At 41.7% G+C, this 17504-nt stretch overlaps 1 protein-coding gene across 9 annotated transcripts in view; it reads left to right on the top strand.

The window, feature by feature from the left end:
* DEPTOR (DEP domain containing MTOR interacting protein) overlaps window positions 1-17504 on the top strand; it is a 196361-nt gene that overhangs the window by 67292 nt on the left and 111565 nt on the right. For all 9 annotated transcript variants that reach the window (XR_014236526.1, XR_014236527.1, XR_014236528.1 and 6 more), the window contains exon 4: window positions 3468-3646. Coding sequence is in view for 4 of the 9 variants with exons in the window: in XM_082364388.1 (XP_082220514.1) it covers window positions 3468-3646 (179 nt within the window). In the remaining 5 variants the exon portion in view is untranslated. The remainder of the gene's footprint in view (window positions 1-3467; window positions 3647-17504) is intronic.

Genomic DNA, 17504 nt, shown 5'->3' with positions numbered 1-17504 from the left:
GAAAGAGGAAGCAAGTTCTCTTCTGTCCCTTCTTTTAAGGACAGTAATCTCATTATGGGTCTGTAGGGGAACAAAGTTTGCCACCCCAAAATGTCTCTTTGGTGTGTGGATTACTTCAAGCTGAAAACAATCAAGGCCCAAAAGACTCTGGAAGAACCTTTGACCTGTGACCTAACTGCCTAAAAAAATTTAGATAGAGGACCTGTTCCAGGAAGGGAGCTATCAACATAGATAACTATAGTATGAGCTAGGTGTGTAGGCAAGGAGAAACCTGGCCAAGTCTGTTTGTTAAAATTCCCCTCTGTGTCCCATTGTCTCTGCATGACACAACAAACATTTATTTACCAAACAGTTGCCTTTACATCTCCATGTGAATTGCCTTCCTCCCCTTTGAAGTCCTGGACCACTACCCCAACATCCTCTTTTGTCTTTAGCTGAAGGTAGTATTTAAAGTGAGGGTTTTGACTCTCTGACATAAATCACAGCAAGATCCTTTTTGACCCACCTCCTAGAGAAAGGGAAATAAAAACAAAAATAAACAAATGGGACCTAATGAAACTTCAAAGCTTTTGCACAGCAAAGGAAACCTTAAGAGGAAAAGACAACCCTCAGAATGGGAGAAAATATTTGCAAACGAAGCAACTGACAAAGGATTAATCTCTGAAATTTACAAGCAGCCCATGCAGCTCAATATCAAAAAAACAAACAACCCAGTCCAAAAATGGGCAGAAGACCTAAATAGACATTGCTCTAAAGAAGATATACAGATGGCCATCAAGCACATGAAAGGATGCTCAACATCGCTAATCATTAGAGAAATGCAAATCAGAACTACAATGAGGTATCACCTTACACCGGTCAGAATGGCCATCATCAAAAAATCTAGAAACAATAAATGCTGGAGAGGGTGTGGAGAAAAGGGAACCCTCTTGCACTGTTGGTGGGAATGTAAATTGATACAGCCACTATGGAGAACAGTATGGAGGTTCCTTAAAAAACTAAAAATAGAACTACCATATGACCCAGCAATCCCACTACTGGGCATATACCCTGAGAAAACCATAATTCAAAAAGAGTCATGTACCACAATGTTCATTGCAGCTCTATTTACAATAGCCAGGACATGGAAGCAACCTAAGTGTCCATTGACAGATGAATGGATAAAGAAGGTGTGGCACATATATACAATGGAATATTACTCGGCCATAAAAAGAAATGAAATTGAGTTATTTGTAGTGAGGTGGATGGACTTAGAGTCTGTCATACAGAGTGAAGTAAGTCAGAAAGAGAAAAACAAATACCGTATGCTAACACATATATATGGAATCTAAAAAAAAAACAAACAAAAAAATGGTTCTGAAGAACCTAGGAGCAGGACAGGAATAAAGACGCAGATGTAGAGAATGGACTTGAGGACATGGGGAGAGGGAAGGGTAAGCTGGGAGGAAGTGAGAGAGTGGCATGGACATATATACACTACCAAACATAAAATAGATAGCTAGTGGGAAGCAGCTGCATAGCACAGGGAGATCAGCTGGGTGCTTTGTGACCACCTAGAGGGGTGGGATAGGGAGGGTGGGAGGGAGACGCAAGAGGGAGGAGATATGGTGATATATGTATGCGTATAGCTGATTCACTTTGTTATACAGCACAAACTAACACACCATTGTAAAGCAATTATACTCCAATAAAGATGTTAAATAAATAAAGTGAGGGTTTTGGCCATTTTGGTGAGTTACTCAGTTTCCCTGGGTCTCTCCCCTGTACATGTTATTAAACTTTTGTATGATTTTCTCCTGTTAATCAGTCTTATGTCAATCTACTTCTTAGACCAGCCAGAAGAACCTAAAAGGGTAGAGGAAAACTTCTTCCTCCCCAGTAGGGCTCCACCCTCATGAAATAATCACCTCCCAAAAGCCCCGTCTCCAAATTCTATCACATTGGTCTTTTTAGTGTTTCAATATGTTGCAGAAAGGGGGACCCCTTCTAGGGCCCTAGAGAGCCTAATAGGTGGACCCTCTCATATCAGATGTATTTTACGTGGAAATACATTTAGAGCATACTATGTAATTGTTGCCAACATACTGAACTCTTAAATCAGATCCTCTCATACTTCTGCTTGAGACTTCTCAGTTATTTTCCATTGCACTTAGAATAGAATCCTCAGTGGGGGCCATAAGGATCTGCTGACCTGTTCCCTACCAACCCCCCCATTATGTCAGGGCACACGTATTTCCTTTCATACCCTCACATATCCCAAGATCTTTCCCACCCCTAGTTCTTGTGTTGCAGGAAGGGACCACTTCCAGGCCCCGAGAGTGGGCTCTTGTCTAACACTCGGAAATGAATTGTCTGAGGAGACATACGTGCTGACAAAGCAAGAGACGTTATGGGGAAGGGGTGCCCGGGTGGAGAGCCGCAGGGTAAGGGAACCCAGGAGAACTGCTGGGCCACGTGGCTCGCAGTCTCGGGTTTTATGGGAATGGGGTTAGTTTCTGGGTTGTCTCTGGCCAGTCATTCTGACTCAGGGTCCTTCCTGGTGGCGCTTGCATCACTCAGCCAAGATGGATTCCAGCGAGGAGGGTTCTGGGAGGTTGGGAGGACATATGGGCTGGCATCTCCTCTCTCCTTGAGACCTTTCCCGAATTCTTCCGCTTGGTGGTAGCTTGTTAGTTCTGCATTCCTTACCAGGACCTCCTGTTTAAGATAACTCCAGCAAGTGGCTACTATCTAGCCTGGCCAGGGTGGGTGGTTTCAATCAGTGGTTCCCCTAACAACTATGTGAATTTTGGGAAGACACAAACATTCAGTCCATAGCAAGTAGTCTTCTTATTAGCCCAATGACTTGGGAAAAGGAAAAATGCCTTTAGGAAAGAAATACGAGAGTTTTTTTGAAAAGTAGGGTGGGGTTTGGTCAGGAGCTCCCTTTCAAGATGGCTAAACTGAATACAGTTTGCTAAAGCTAGAGTTTTGGATTGCTTTTTCAGTTTTTTTCTGATCGCCAGGAAAAAATGCATCTTACTCACTTCTGAAGCAGATCCTCCTCTTGACAATTGCGTTTGGGGCGCCTGACAGCCACATCTGTCTGTCTGACAACCTTGCGGCGATACTTCACAGAAGCCTGGGATGGGGAATGTCAAATGAGTAATTTTCCTTTTGTGTAGGTTTCTTTTTCTTTCTCTTTCTTTCTTTTTTTTAAAATTGAAGTATAGTTGACTTACAATATTAGTTTTAAGTATACACCATAGTGATTCCAAATTTTTATAGATTATACTGTTTAAAGTTATTATAAAATATTGTCTATATTCCCTGTGCTGGACAATATATCCTTGTAGCTTGTTTATTTTGTACATGGTAGTTTGTACCTCTTAACCCCCAAATCTACCTTTCCCCTCCTCTCTTCCCTCTCCCCACTGGTAAGGGTAGGTTTATTTATTTATTTATTTTTTTCACTTTCTTCCTCCCAGGCTGATGAGCCCTGAAAACACACTCCTGCAGCCCAGGGAAGAGGAAGGGGTCAAGTATGAGCGCACCTTCATGGCGTCTGAATTCCTGGATTGGCTGGCTCAAGAGGGTGAGGCCACCACAAGGAAAGAGGCGGAACAGCTTTGCCACCGGCTTATGGAGCACAGCATCATACAGCACGGTGAGTGTACGGGTCAGCTTTTGCTAAACCCTAAAATCTTGTGCTGCAACTACAGGCTTTTACTTCTCAGTAATGGCTCTGTAAGTCAACTGTGCCTCTGCTTGGGCTCAGCTCGGCTTGTCGGCAAGCTGGGGGTCACATTCAGCTATGTGTTTCGTGCCTTCTCATTCTGGGACTCAGAGTAAAGGAGCATCCACTCACTGGACTATATTGTTTTGACAGGTGAGGGCAGAAGCTAGAGAAGGCAGGCAGATTCTTGCAGTGTCTCCAAAAACTTCTGCTTGGATGTGATTTAACATGACAGCTTCATGTCCAGCTGGCTATAGCAGGTCATCTGGTCAAGTCTGGATGGGAAGTAGATGGCTCTCGCAAGGTTGGTTGCGTTGGGAGAATGAAAATTTGCTGAACCATGGTTCAAGCTGCCACACTGAAGAAGTATCCAAAAGGCCTTCATCAGATTTTCAGTTTTTTTTTTTTTAGAGCGGACTCATAATGCAATATAGTGTACTGTTCAGGAACTCTATTAGTTATCTATTGCTACATAAGACATTACTCTAAAACTTAATGGTATAAAATAATAATAAATGTTTATGATCTCACATAGTTTTTGTGGCTCAGGAATTTGGGAGAAGCTTAGTGGGTGGTTTGGCTTGGTCAAGACATTGACTGGGGTTACAGTCATCTGAAGGCTTGATAGCCTGGAGGATTTGCTTCCACAGTGGCTCACTTCTGTGCCTTCCATACAAGTGCTGGTGCTGGCTGTTGGCAGGAAACTTCTGTCCATTGCTGTATGGACTTCTTCATAAGGCTGCCTGAGAATTCTCATGACATGGCAACCTGGCTTCTTGCAGAGGGAGTGATCCAAGAGAATGCAAGACAGAAGCTACAGTGTCTTTTAACTGAGCCCTGGGAGTCACACACTGTTGTTTCTTAATACTCTATTGGTTACCAGGTCAGTCCTACTGAGTATGAGAGAGGACTATGAGTGTGATAACCAGGAGGCAAGGATCACTGGAGCCAGCTCAGTTCTTACGAGGCTGGCTATTGCAAGAACATAGGCTCTGGAATCCCAGCTCCACCGGTGATTAGCTACTTACCTTCTCTCATCTGTAAAATGGGCATACCTGCATAGGTTGGTTGTAGGAGTACAGGAGGTAGATATAAAGCACTTGGCTCAGTGCCTTGCTCTTAATAAGCGCTCAATCAGTTTACTAATATAGCTGCAAGGTGTAGGCTTAGAACAGTGAGGAAAGGGCTGGGAACCAGATAAGCATTTCCACCTAGGAGTCAATATGAAAGGTAATACTTGAATCATTCTTACTGTAGACTCTCCTACCTCCACTTCTACACAGGCCTAGAATTTCTATCCCAGTGTTAGGGAGATAATCATGGAATTATTTGAAAGAAACTTTTGAAATTATTGGGAGCAGTGTTTTACAAACTGCAGATTGCAGCCCTTTAGTGGGGTTTAGTGAAATAAGTTTAGGGAGTCATTCCCCCAGCATTAAAAACATTTTTTTTAGCACAGGGAAGTATATTCAATATCCTGTGATAAACCATAATGGAAAAGAATATGAAAAAGAATGTATAAATAACTGTCACTTTGCTGTACAGCAGAAATTAATACAACATTGTAAATCAACCATACTTCAATAAAATTTAAAAAAAAAAAGAACTACTAAGAAAAAAATTTTTTTTCCTAGACTAGACTAGACTCTTAGTACTCAAAGTGTGGTCCATGGACCCACAGTGTCACCTGGGAACATGATAGAAATGCAGAATCTCTGATCCTACTGAATCTCATCTACATTTTAGCATAACCCCGAGTGATTCGAATGCACTTTAAAAGTTTGAGATGCAGTGGATTGGATTTAACTAGAATAGAAAATTTCAGAGCATAGTTTATGTAATAAGGTCAAGGATTGTTTTGCAAAACATTTATTTCAGTTAGATATACACTATATAAACATATGGCCATAGTCGTGTGTGCACTGATTTGTAACATAAAAATTAGTACTCTGCATTGTGGTCAAATATTTTGAAAGCCCCTGATCTAGAAGCATTGGTTTGCAAGGCACTCAAGCCACTCAGTATATTCTGGGGTGTTTTCTCCTAACTGATGTTGCCACAATGGCACTCACAGCTGTTTATTGACGGTCTAGTATGTTTCCTGCTGGGCTATTGATTGAAGTTTGGAAGGTGGATAGAATTGTAAAATGCCAGTATGGTTCCTGGCCTTAAACAGCTTATAGTCTTGTAGAGATTATAAAACAGATATAGAAGCAATTAGAGAGCAATTGAAGTTGTAGGATATATTTTATTTATTGGTTATTTATTTTATACCATGTGCCAGGCACTGTTCTAGAGATTTTACACATTAACTTATTGAAACCTCTTAAACTCTTTGAGTCAGATATTCTAATTTTTGTTGTTGTTAAATTTATCTTATTGTGGTAAGAACACCTAACATGAGATCAACTCTCTTAACAAATTTTTTTTAAGTGTACAAAATAGTAACCATTCATTACAGGGCAGGTATTTTTATTATCTCCATTTTACAGATAAGGAAACCAAGGCACCAATAGGTTAAGTAATTTGTATGAGGCCACTCAGGTGGTAATGTCCAAATGGATATTATCGCTAATAAGTGTGAACTCAAAATTGGTTGGAGTGACTGGGGCTTTCCACCATGAAAAATGGTGTGTTTGATTTAGAGTTAATGCTGTCATCTTTGCTCCAGACAGAACACTTGGTGATTCCAAGCTCTAGAGAAAACCAGCATTTTATACTACCGTTTACTGACTGATAATGTACATCTCGACTTCAGAGAGAAGATAGAGGATGCCACAAATTGTTTCCAAATGATTTCCAAAGAGTGAGTAATTATACCTCAATTACAGTGTAATTATTATTATTTTTTTGGCTGCATTGGGTCTTCGTTGCTGCACGGGTTTTCTCTAGTTGCGGCGAGCAGGGGCTACTCTTTGTTGCGGTGCGCGGGCTTCTCATTGCAGTGGCTTCTCTTGTTGCGGAGCACAGGCTGTAGGCGCACGGGCTTCAGTGGTTGTGGCACGTGGGCTCAGTAGTTGTGGCTCACGGGCTCTAGAGCGCAGGCTCAGTAGTTGTGACGCACAGGCGTAGTTGCTCCGCGGCATGTGGGATCTTCCTGGACCAGGGTTTGAACCCGTTTTCCCCTGCGTTGGCAGGCAGATTCTTAACCACTGCGCCACCAGGGAAGCCCCTACAGTGTAATTTTATCATGCTATAAATGCCAATTTTATAATGCTATAAATGCCATAACGTTGTGATGTAAAGGATAAAATAAGGAATTATTGTTAGCAAATCTTATCCACGGAAGTTTGTTTTCCCTGGTTTTAGGAGGATTGAATATTCTCTATATACAGAGTCAGAGTTTCCAAGGGAGTTCCAGTTTCCCAGCACAGCAACTCATTGCTAGATCACAGATTCTAACTTTGAGTTATGAAAACATGGCCACCACATATGTGTACGTTAGAGTTAATGATAAATACCAGCTAGTATCTTAAGCAGAGCTCTGAATTGTCCAGCTAATAATTAATTTCATAAGTTAAACATTAAAGAAAGTCAGCCTCTAGGCTTTGAGCAAAAGGTTGCTGGATAAAAGTGGTTCCCTAGCTTGAAACCAGTAGGCATAAAAATCAAGCCCACTTATGAAATCCTAACCAGCTTCATTTATGAATGGTTAATGGTGCTCTGTAATCAAGACAGAACTTGTTAGCTGAGTAATTAACTTGCATGCAAATGTATATGTGTGTGTGTATATATATATATATATATAATGATATTATTATCATTATTACAGTGTTACAGCGAAGAATTCTTGAATTCAAAGCCTTTAAGATACTTTTCCAAGGTTGCATAGCTAACCGGTAGCTACTAGGCACTGTGCCTTAGCAAGGAGTTTCTGTTGGTTCAGGATGTATGTAATCGGGTGTGTCTGCCCGGCACTGTGGAATGAACATGGTCTTTGGAGGGAGACAGGCAGGATTTACATCCCAGCTCCTTCACCTACTGTGTGACCTTGTCGACATCTCAACTCTTCCATTCCTCAGGTTTTAAAATTTATTAAATTAAAGTCATATTATATACCTTTGAGAGTTATGTTTGGTGGGTTCGTTGGGTTTTTGGTTTTGCTTTTTGAAATCCTAGGACTACCCACATGTACTAGAAAGACTCAACATATGATTGGACTCGTGGCTAAGATTTTTTAATCTTAAAAAGACATGGAGAAGGATCAGCAAAGGAAAATGACACATTGGGTGTTGTCTGGAGAAATCCAGGTGCAGAATTCCTCTGTTCTCCCTTCCAGGGCCAGGCAGAACTGGTTCCTTCTTCCAGCAGGGACATGCAGTAACACGTGTACAATATCTCTGCCCAGGGAAACCCACTTGAAACTCAGAGGGCAAGATTTTTATTGGGGGCTGCTCACAGAGGTATACTCTGCCTGCCCAGGCAGCCACATTCCCTGCCTTCCAGACTCTCAGAAGGAAAGCACGTATTCTCCATTAATTGCAGTGTTTGTGCAAACAATCTGGGCAGGCTGGTACAGCAGAATTCAGTGTCCCAGGTAAGCAAAGTTGCCTTATCAGATGGTAACTCAGAGAACCTTTCAAAAGCCAAGTTCCCAGAAGCTAGCCACGGGCCAGCCCCACAAGCAGGCTTTTCTGTTTCAAGGCTGCTGTGGTAACTCTTTCCTGCACAGAGCTGCTGTGAGAATTAAACGATAGAGGTGGGCAAAAGCTTTTAGCAGAGTCTACCTCTTATGGCCCTCACATGCCAGCTATTGTACTTGACCTGATCAATTCTAAATAACAGTTAAAATGTACAGAGTCCCTACTATATGCCAGACACTGTTCTAATCACTCTATTCATTTACTCCTTTAAATAACTCTATGAGTTAGGTATCATAATAATTCTCATTCTTAAAATGAGGTTAAGTAATTTGCTGAAGACAAGAGCTAGTAAATGGTGGATTCAAGATTCACATCAAGGCAATCCGGCTCTTAATCAGTAAAGAAGATTGGATGCTAATTATAACCTCCACTAGACTAGGAAAAAAATTCTCAACTTTTATTGCATCAGCTCACACAGCCTGTCAGATATTGCAACTATAATCATTGTTAGCTCATAAAATATTACAAGATTCCTTTATCGCAAACAATGACCGAGTACCTTGAGATTTTTGTGTGACCTTTGCAAAGGCGATGAACACATTTCTTTACTCACGTAAATATCTCCCTCAACTGCTGAGCTGCTCTCCAGCTATCTTATCCTTAAATGGAGGGTAACAGACAGCAGAGTCACGTGGGTAAATTGCTCACAGCTGCAGCAGCTGACCCTGGATAATCAGGCTACCGCTGCTGTGTCCAGGCGTATAATTTCCTCTTTTAAAGATTTAGTCAGAGCACTTTAACAATTTCAACACTTCATCAAGCCCTCTTTCTTTTTCTTTTGTTTTTGAAAAATATATTTATATAAATTTTGCAACACACAAAGCAGTTTTCCATGTATTATATTTTTAATCCTCCCAGCTGCTTGAGGGTAGTTTTGGTGATCCCATTCTCCAGTGGAAGACAGTAGCTGAGACATTCTACCTGGTAGCCATGAAGAGAGCATTTGGGATCTTCTGCAAAGGAAGTTAGGTGCCAGATCCAGACAGGAATTAACCCCATCTTCTCAGTAATTAAGAGCACTTGACAGAGTTCAGCCCAGCCTGGAATAGCCTAGCCAAAGAAAAAGAGAGGGAGGGAAGGAAGGATGGGAGGAAGGAAGAAAAAAGGCACTGATGATTGAGGAGTTTGCAACTTGCCCAAGACCATATGATATTACAGAAAAAAGTTATTCTGACACTTGTTAAAATGGTAAGGAAGACTTTAAGAATAGTGCAATAGGAGTATTGTAGCAGGGGAGGGAGATGGGGCTCAACTCCAAGTACAGCAAGGACAAGTGGGGATTTATAGCCATGGAACAGGGTAAGGGGGTCAGTGGATGGAAATTTATTCATGGGAGACACCGAGGGCAGGGGGATTTTGAGGCCAGGGACTTAGACGTCAAAGATGGAGGATGAGGAACTTGATAAGATAATAAGAGTGATCAGATTATCACGATTTGGGGGATCCTGACTTAGCAGGATTCTTTGCTAAGGCTGGGCTGGGTAGGTCAAATCTGGCTGAGTCACATGCCTACCTCTTGACCCTGGGTGAGCAGGGCCCTTTGACTGACAGACTCGCCAAGTCGGGGAGGGGCATTCTTAAACCAAAAAAAAATTTTTTTTGAAAGTTCTGTTACCACAGGATAGGGGCCAAGGTCAAGGCCTAGTAGAAATGAGGGCTCAGGGACTTCCCTGGTGGTCCAGTGGTTAAGAATCTGCCTTCCAATGCAGGGAACGTGGGTTCCACCCTGGTCGGGGAACTAAGATCCCACATGCCGAGGGGCAACTAGCCCGTGCTCTGCAACTACTGAGCCCGTGCACTCTAGAGCCCCAGAGCCACAACTGGAGAGAAGCCTACACATCTCAAGGAAGAGCCCGCGTGCCGCAACTAAGACCCAACGCAGCCAAATAAATAAATAAAAATATTTTTTTAAAAAAATGTAAATGAGGGCTCAGAGAAACCTGCCTAAAGTCTGGAAAGGAGAGAGTCTTTGTCAGTGGCACCCTACCCTTGCTTGCCTGCCCTTTCTTCCTCCCCATCAAGACTATCCTCTCCTGCTTTTGCTTTTGGTAACTCCTCGCCACCAACAAAATTAAGATTTTTCTATTACAGGTGGTACCCAGTATCTTAGTGTTTCTTTACCCTTAGCTGGAATATAAGTGCTTTGAAGACAGAGAATTTGTTTTCTGGGAATTTCCTGGTGGTCCATTGGTGAGGACTCCATGCTTCAATGGCAGGGGGCACTGGTACGATCTCTGGTTTGGTATCTAGATCCTGCATACTGCTCCATGCAGCCAAAGAAAAAAAAAGGATTTGTTTTCTTGTCTCTGTATCCCCCATGGCTTGGCACTTATATATTAGCTATTCAGTAAAAAATGTGTTGAACGAATGAATGACAGTAGTGACCACTTTTTGATGATTTGCCATTTGCCAGGCACAGAGCTGGGTGTTTATACCAGCTAGAGTTCTTTGAATATAAGCAGCCTCAATCATCATTTGCTTCAAATATATGGCAGAGCTAACTAATAGTTAAATCACTGGAAAGCCAAGCTGCCTGGAGAAGAACTGGAGCAGCTCTTGGGGATCCAGTTGCCAGGAACTAGTGATGAAGGGCAATCCCTCTCAGACACCTACAGCTAAGAAACCAGTGCTAGCTATTTTCTGCCTATGCTGTCCCTCTCTCCAGAGACTAAACTCTAGAGAACAACACTGATTGGCTGAGTCTGGGTCACATGCCCACCTCTTGCCCCCGGGATAGGCAGGGCCCTTTGACTGACAGACTAACCAAGTGGTGGTGGGTCATTGTTCCACCCAAAGAAAAAAAAAATTTTTTTTTTGAAAGTTCTGTTGCCACAAGGCAGGCTGGGCAGGCGAAAGCAACAGATAAGCCGTCCTTTCCTGCTGTTAGTTCATTTAATCCTCCCCCTAAATCAATTCACTTGATATTATTTTCCCTGTTGCTTTAGATGACAGTATTTAAGCATTTGCCATGAGCATAATCATTCTTAGCTCCTAAATGTTATACTCTGAATAGAAGAAAATAAAGATCGGGTAGGATATTTCCTCAACCTGCTTTCAATAATTAATATTTCAAGTGTCATCTTTATCAGCAGCTGTTATCTACTGTAACTTTTTCCTTTCTCAATTTAAAATTTCTGGGAATTTTCCTACTGTGCCCTCTGATAGGCTTTGGCTCTGTTTTACTTTTTATTATAGCTGAATCCAAAGCAGGAAGAAAAACGGACACAGCCAGCCTGCTGTTACAATGCAAACAGAAGGAAACAGGTTTCCTTGGTAAAGTCACAGGCTAATACTTTGGCACACAATATAGTATTGGTTTTGTTGAAGGACAACAGGTCTGTAGCTACACAAAGCCTTGACTTTTAGAAAGTATGAAAGGAGTGAGAGATGCCTCATCTTATGTAATCTTCCAAAAGAAGGGTGTTATGTGAAAAGAATAGAGGTCTTTTGTGAACAGTGTCATAACTGTAAATATTTCTTTCCTTAGTTGACATCAGTATAGCTTTTGTCAGGTGTCCAGAAACTGATCCTCTAGACACAGACTGTGGCTCTGTAGCCTGGGCCCCTACCGACTCCTGCCTTGCTCCTGACAGCTTGTGGGCCAGTGGCCGCTGCAGTACATGGTCTTCAGTTTGCCCAAATGTGACCTTGTTAAAGCGGCACAAGGAAGCCTTAAAACACATGCACACAATCTCTGTGCAGTTGAAGTTTATGAAAGTATGCAGTCTCCTGGCCTTACATGGTAATTTAAGGACTCAGCTGGGTTTCGGTGGTCATTTTTGGAGGGACATGGAGGCTGGGGTCTCAAGTTTATTAAAAGAACAATATGTCAGGATCTCCTGGGTGGAATGGACAGTTCAGACTGCTGACTCTGATGTGCCCCTTCCCTCTCCTCCTGGTCAAGAAGCACGGTGGTGTTCACTCCTGGTTACTGATGGACATGAGCTTGACCACAGCCCTCAAGGGGAGATTGGGGGCAGTGGGGGCAAAAAGTTAAGAGGTTCTCCTTTAAGGACAGACTGCCTCCATTCTCTTTTTTCTAGCTCTGACCCTGTGTCAATCTTGAGGGAGCTTCTTTCTCAGCTGGGAGGCTAGGAGTTTGGGCAGGGATTCCTGTGTGGGACCCAGGCTCTCCTTGAGCAGTCATGACGATTATTCTCACAGCCGTTTCATCTTTGCCACACTGAAGTCTCTCTTAGTTCTTCCTCTAGAAAATCTCCCACCCGCCACTTAGGGCTCTCGAGTCTTAGCCACTCACTTTAACTCAGTTTTTCTTAGCTGATACGTTTGTCTCAGGCAGTGTGACTGGGTTGTCTTTTGTGTTCTGGCCTATAGTCCTTTGGAGACGCTCCTTCTTTCTATCTGCCTCCGCCCTGCTCCCTCGTCCCCTCTTCTGCCAGAAATGGATCAACAAGCTGAAGTCTGTTGATACCATGGAGTGATTATTAGGTATAAAACTGACCATATGTAAAACTACAGTGAGGTATCACCTCACACTGGTCAGAATGGCCATCACGAAAAAGTCTACAAATAAATGCTGGAGAGGGTGTGGAGAAAAGGGAACCCTCCTACACTGTTGGTGGGAATGTAAATTGGTGCAGCCACTATGGAGAACAGTATGGAGGTTCCTTAAAAAACTAAAAATAGAATTAGCATGTGATCCACCAATCCCCCTCCTGAGCATATAACCAGAAAAGAGGAAAACTGTAATTTGAAAAGATACATGCACATTGATGTTCATAGCAGCACTATTTACAATAGCCAGGACATGGAAGCAACCTAAGTGTCCACTGACAGATGAATGGATAAAGAAGATGTGGTACACACACACACACCCACCCACACACACTGGACTATTACTCAGTCATAAAAAAGGATGGAATATTACCATTTACAGCAACATAGTTGGACCCAGAGATTATCATACTAAGCGAAGGAAGTCAGAGAAAAACAAGTATTATGTGATATCACTTATATGTGGAATCTAAAAAACGATACAAATGAAATTCTTTACAGAAAAGAAACAGACTCACAAATATAGAGAACAGACTTGTGATTACCAAAGAGGGAAGAGGTAGGGAAGGTAAAGGATAAATTAGGAGTGTGGAATTAACAGATACACACCAATAAAAATATATAAAATAGATAAGCAATAAAGATTTTCTGTATAGCACAGAAAACTATATCTTGTAATAACCTATAATGGAAAAGAATCTGAAAAAAAAATGTGTAACTGAATCACTTTGCTGTACACCTGAAACTAACACAATATTGTAAATCAGCTGTAGTTCAAGTAAAAAGCAAAACGGGACTTCCCTGGTGGCACAATGGTTAAGAATCTGCCTGCCAATGCAGGGGACACGGGTTCGATCCCTGGTCCTGGAAGATCCCACTTGCCACAGAGCAACTAAGCCCGTGAGCCACAACTACTGAAGCCCGCGCACCTAGAGCCCACGCTCCACAGCAAGAGAAGCCATCGCAATGAGAAACACTCGCACCTCAATGAAGAGTAACCCCTGCTCGCCGCAACTAGAGAAAGCCTGTGTGCAGCAACGAAGACCCAATGCAGCCAAAAATATAAATAAATAAATTTAAAAATTAAAAAAAATGAATTAAAAAATTGTAAAAAAAAAAAAACTGACCATATGTAAACTCTGATCAATGTGACTATAGAACAGTATTAAGTTAAAATTTAAGAAGGGACTACACACACACACACACACACACACACACACACACATCCTTATTACAGTTGGAAAAATACTTTTATTAATATCATAATTTTAATCTAAAATGGAGAGTAATCTTTTTGTAAAATTGCTTATATATATTATTTTTAAACTGACATAACATTTTTAAGTCTCTAACATTTTATCTAGCTTTATTCTGAAAAGGTCCCCTTCACTTTCTTCCTCTCTGTCCCAGTAATGACATTTGACCCAACAAGGAGCCCAGCCCCTCTCCTCTCTCCTTCCACCCGAGGAAGGCCTGCATATCAGAGTCTATATTCCTTCCATTTTATTTTAGCCACTCCCTTAGCTGTGGCCTAGGTTTCAGTCTGATTGGAAATGACCAAAGCCACCAGGCCAAAGAAGGGGGTCTGGGTATTGGTTTTGGCCACTGGCAAAACCACTCCTGTCTCTCTGAAGTCCTCTTCCACAGTTGCTGGGAGCATAACCTCAAGCAAGGATTCCTGTCAAGTGGGAACATAACGTACTTCCTCATCAAAATGAAGGAAATAGGATGGGGAGATAGTGTGTGTGGGGGGGAAGCAGACAGCGATACCAACAACCTTTGACCACTTGGCTGTCAGGAGCTCAGGATAAGACTTATCTTCTAGGACAAATGGCTCTCAAAGTGCTACACGTAAAGGGATGAACTTGTTTGTTGGTTAGCTGATCTGTTCCTATGAGGTACCAGCCTCTAGACTGATCCTATTTTCCATGGAAATAGGATGAAAGCCACAAATGCAATCCATATATGTAATTTTAAATTTTCTAATAGCCGCAGTGAAAGTAAAATGGAACAGGTGAAATTAACCTTAATAATATATATTTAACTCATTATCTCCAAAATGTTATTTCAAAATATAATCAATATGGAAAATAGCAATCAGCTATTTTATGTTCTTTTTTTTCATATTCAGTCTTCCAAATCCAGTGTGTATTTTACACTTATAGCTCCTTGCCACATTTCTGGTGCTTGTCATCCATTGTGGAGAGGAAAGGTCTAGACCTTTTGGAAACCAGCACAGAGTATGGTGGTATCCCGGTGAGTGTGTATTCCATTTTTCAGCCCCTTAGCTCAGAGATCTTTGTTGAGATCTTTGTTCCCCGACGGCTGAAATGCCTGAAAGTTTGTGTTGAGGAAGCACCTTGGTATCTCTATTTTGCTGTACCAGTTTGGACACCCGAGTAAACCTGGGTGCCAGCCACACAAGTTTCTGGAATGGCAACAATTCTTCTCTCTCTCTCTCTTTTTTACTTTTTTTCCTAATTTTTGCTGTGCGGCATGTGGGATCTTAGTTCCCCGACCAGGGATTGAACCCGTGCCTCCTGCAGTGGAAGTGAGGTGTCTTAACCACTGGACTGCCAGGGAAGTCCCTCTTCTCTCTTCTTTAGCTCAGTGATTTCACAGTCATGTTTTCTTTTTTCTCTGATTTTTAAAATATTTCCTTTGATTAAATATTTTTAATATTTCCACAAGTCAGAAATTGTTGACTGAGATCATTTGGACTGGATCTGAACTCAGCAGTTCTCTTTTTGCTCAGAATGGGCTTATCCAGTATACGAACCCAAATTCAGGAGCACTTTCTTAAATTCCTAGTCTTTGTCATGGGATCCTTTGGATTTTTGCTGACAGCAGAACAATATTATTTATTCATGGTGCACGGGCATCATTTCAACCCTGTCTTCCAGAGAGCTGTGGCTTCCCATATATTTATTAATTTCACTTGCTTTGGTTAAAAGAAGTTATTGTAATTTATTTTCCGCAGATGGAAACACTGAGACCCAGGGACTGTCCATAACCACTTCTGTCACCAAGGAATCAGAGCCGAGTTGCTGGAAGGCATATCTTCTGCCTGTAAGACTTTCTGTCTAATCAGTCTTGGCTTCTGAGTAAAGCATAGTTTGTTACAAGGTGTGGGCTGCAGATAAACAGAAAGTGTTTGTTTTTTAAGCCTTTGATTTCTGTGTCCAGACCTGAGTTTGGAACAATAACAGAATTGTGTTTTGCTACAAATAAGAGAAAATGTAGTAATGCCTGCTTGAACAGAGAGGTTCCTCTTTATTTAGGAAGAGTCACCTTTCCCAGAGATTTCTACCGACATTACACGGGCCAGATCTGTGTCAACATGGACTCGTTCGCTGGATGGCAATCAGTGAATCTAATGCTGTAAGCCAGGCACACTGCTGCCCTGTACAAATAATAAAGGAGGAAGAAAGGGAAAATGGATTTTGGACAAGCAGCTAGCATTGTCAGCCACAAGGACAAATGTCTTTTTCATTAAGTAACTAAGTGACCTTCCCTCTGAAACATGGGCTTCCAAGGAACGGTTTGTTTCCTCTGTCCTCACACTGAGCTCCTGGTAGCTCTAAGGTAGATTTGAAGCAGGTGGATGTACAAATGTTAATGTCTTAGTTTTGACTGATGTATCATGGTTATATTAACATCAGGGGGTGCTGGGTGAAGGATATATGGGAACTGTCTGTATGATCTTTACAGCTTTTTTTTATAAATCTAAAATTATTTTAAAACATAAAGTTTACTGGGAAAAAAAATAGGTGAGGTGTTTCCTATTTTCCTTTTTTGTTTAAGATGAGTACAAGTATAAATAATATAGAAATATATGGAGACTTTTTTTTTTTTAAAGCTGCTAAATCTCACCACTGACATCCTCCTTTTCTGAACATCTGCTTCTTCCTCCTTCAAGGGTCCTAGTCTCTCCGGTCTCATATGGAACACCTGATAAATTACTGTACACTAAAGCACCCACAGGTTATACGGTTACCTTTCTGGGAATGGTAAGAAGTTGTCATCTGGGAATAAGGCTTTGGTGGGCTTTCACAGCTAGTGGTTTTGAGTAGGATTTATTCTGATACCTCCAGCATCACATTGGATGTCCTTCTCTACGTTGTTGGCCATGCTGAATTTATCTGGTTTAGGTAGGATGCCTTCTTTTCCCACAGACCACCTAGAGTTGCTGCCAGAAGCTTTCCTTACATAGGTGAAGTCTGAAAAGGATTAGAAAGGTATCCTTTGGGCAATGACACCTGGGTGGGCCCTCAATTGGAAGCCCACACATGGCTAACATTAATTGAATGCTTCTATGTACCAGAAACTCTAATAAGCCTTTTACCTGTTTGTTTCATTACCTCTTCAACTCATTTTACGGATGAATAAAATTGAAGTTCAGGGACATTAAGTAACTTAGTAAAGAGTGAAGCCAGTGTTCAACCCAAGACCATCTGTAGGCAGAGGGGTGTTTACCATGCTGTTGCTTTGTCCTTTTAATAAGCAATTCCAAGGTAATCAACATTTTACCCTGGTGAAGAATTTTGTAGAAAACATGCCCAGCCAAATTGTCTTCTGTTACCTGGCGACAGAAATAAATGAGGAAAAAGCAGACTGTTTTCTGGTGTTTG

The sequence above is a fragment of the Balaenoptera borealis genome (genome assembly GCF_965194805.1).
Source record: "Balaenoptera borealis genome assembly, chromosome: 17".
Lineage (NCBI taxonomy): Eukaryota > Metazoa > Chordata > Mammalia > Artiodactyla > Balaenopteridae > Balaenoptera > Balaenoptera borealis.
Note: the sequence above shows the minus strand (reverse complement) of the source record. Positions and strands in the feature narration are given on the sequence as shown.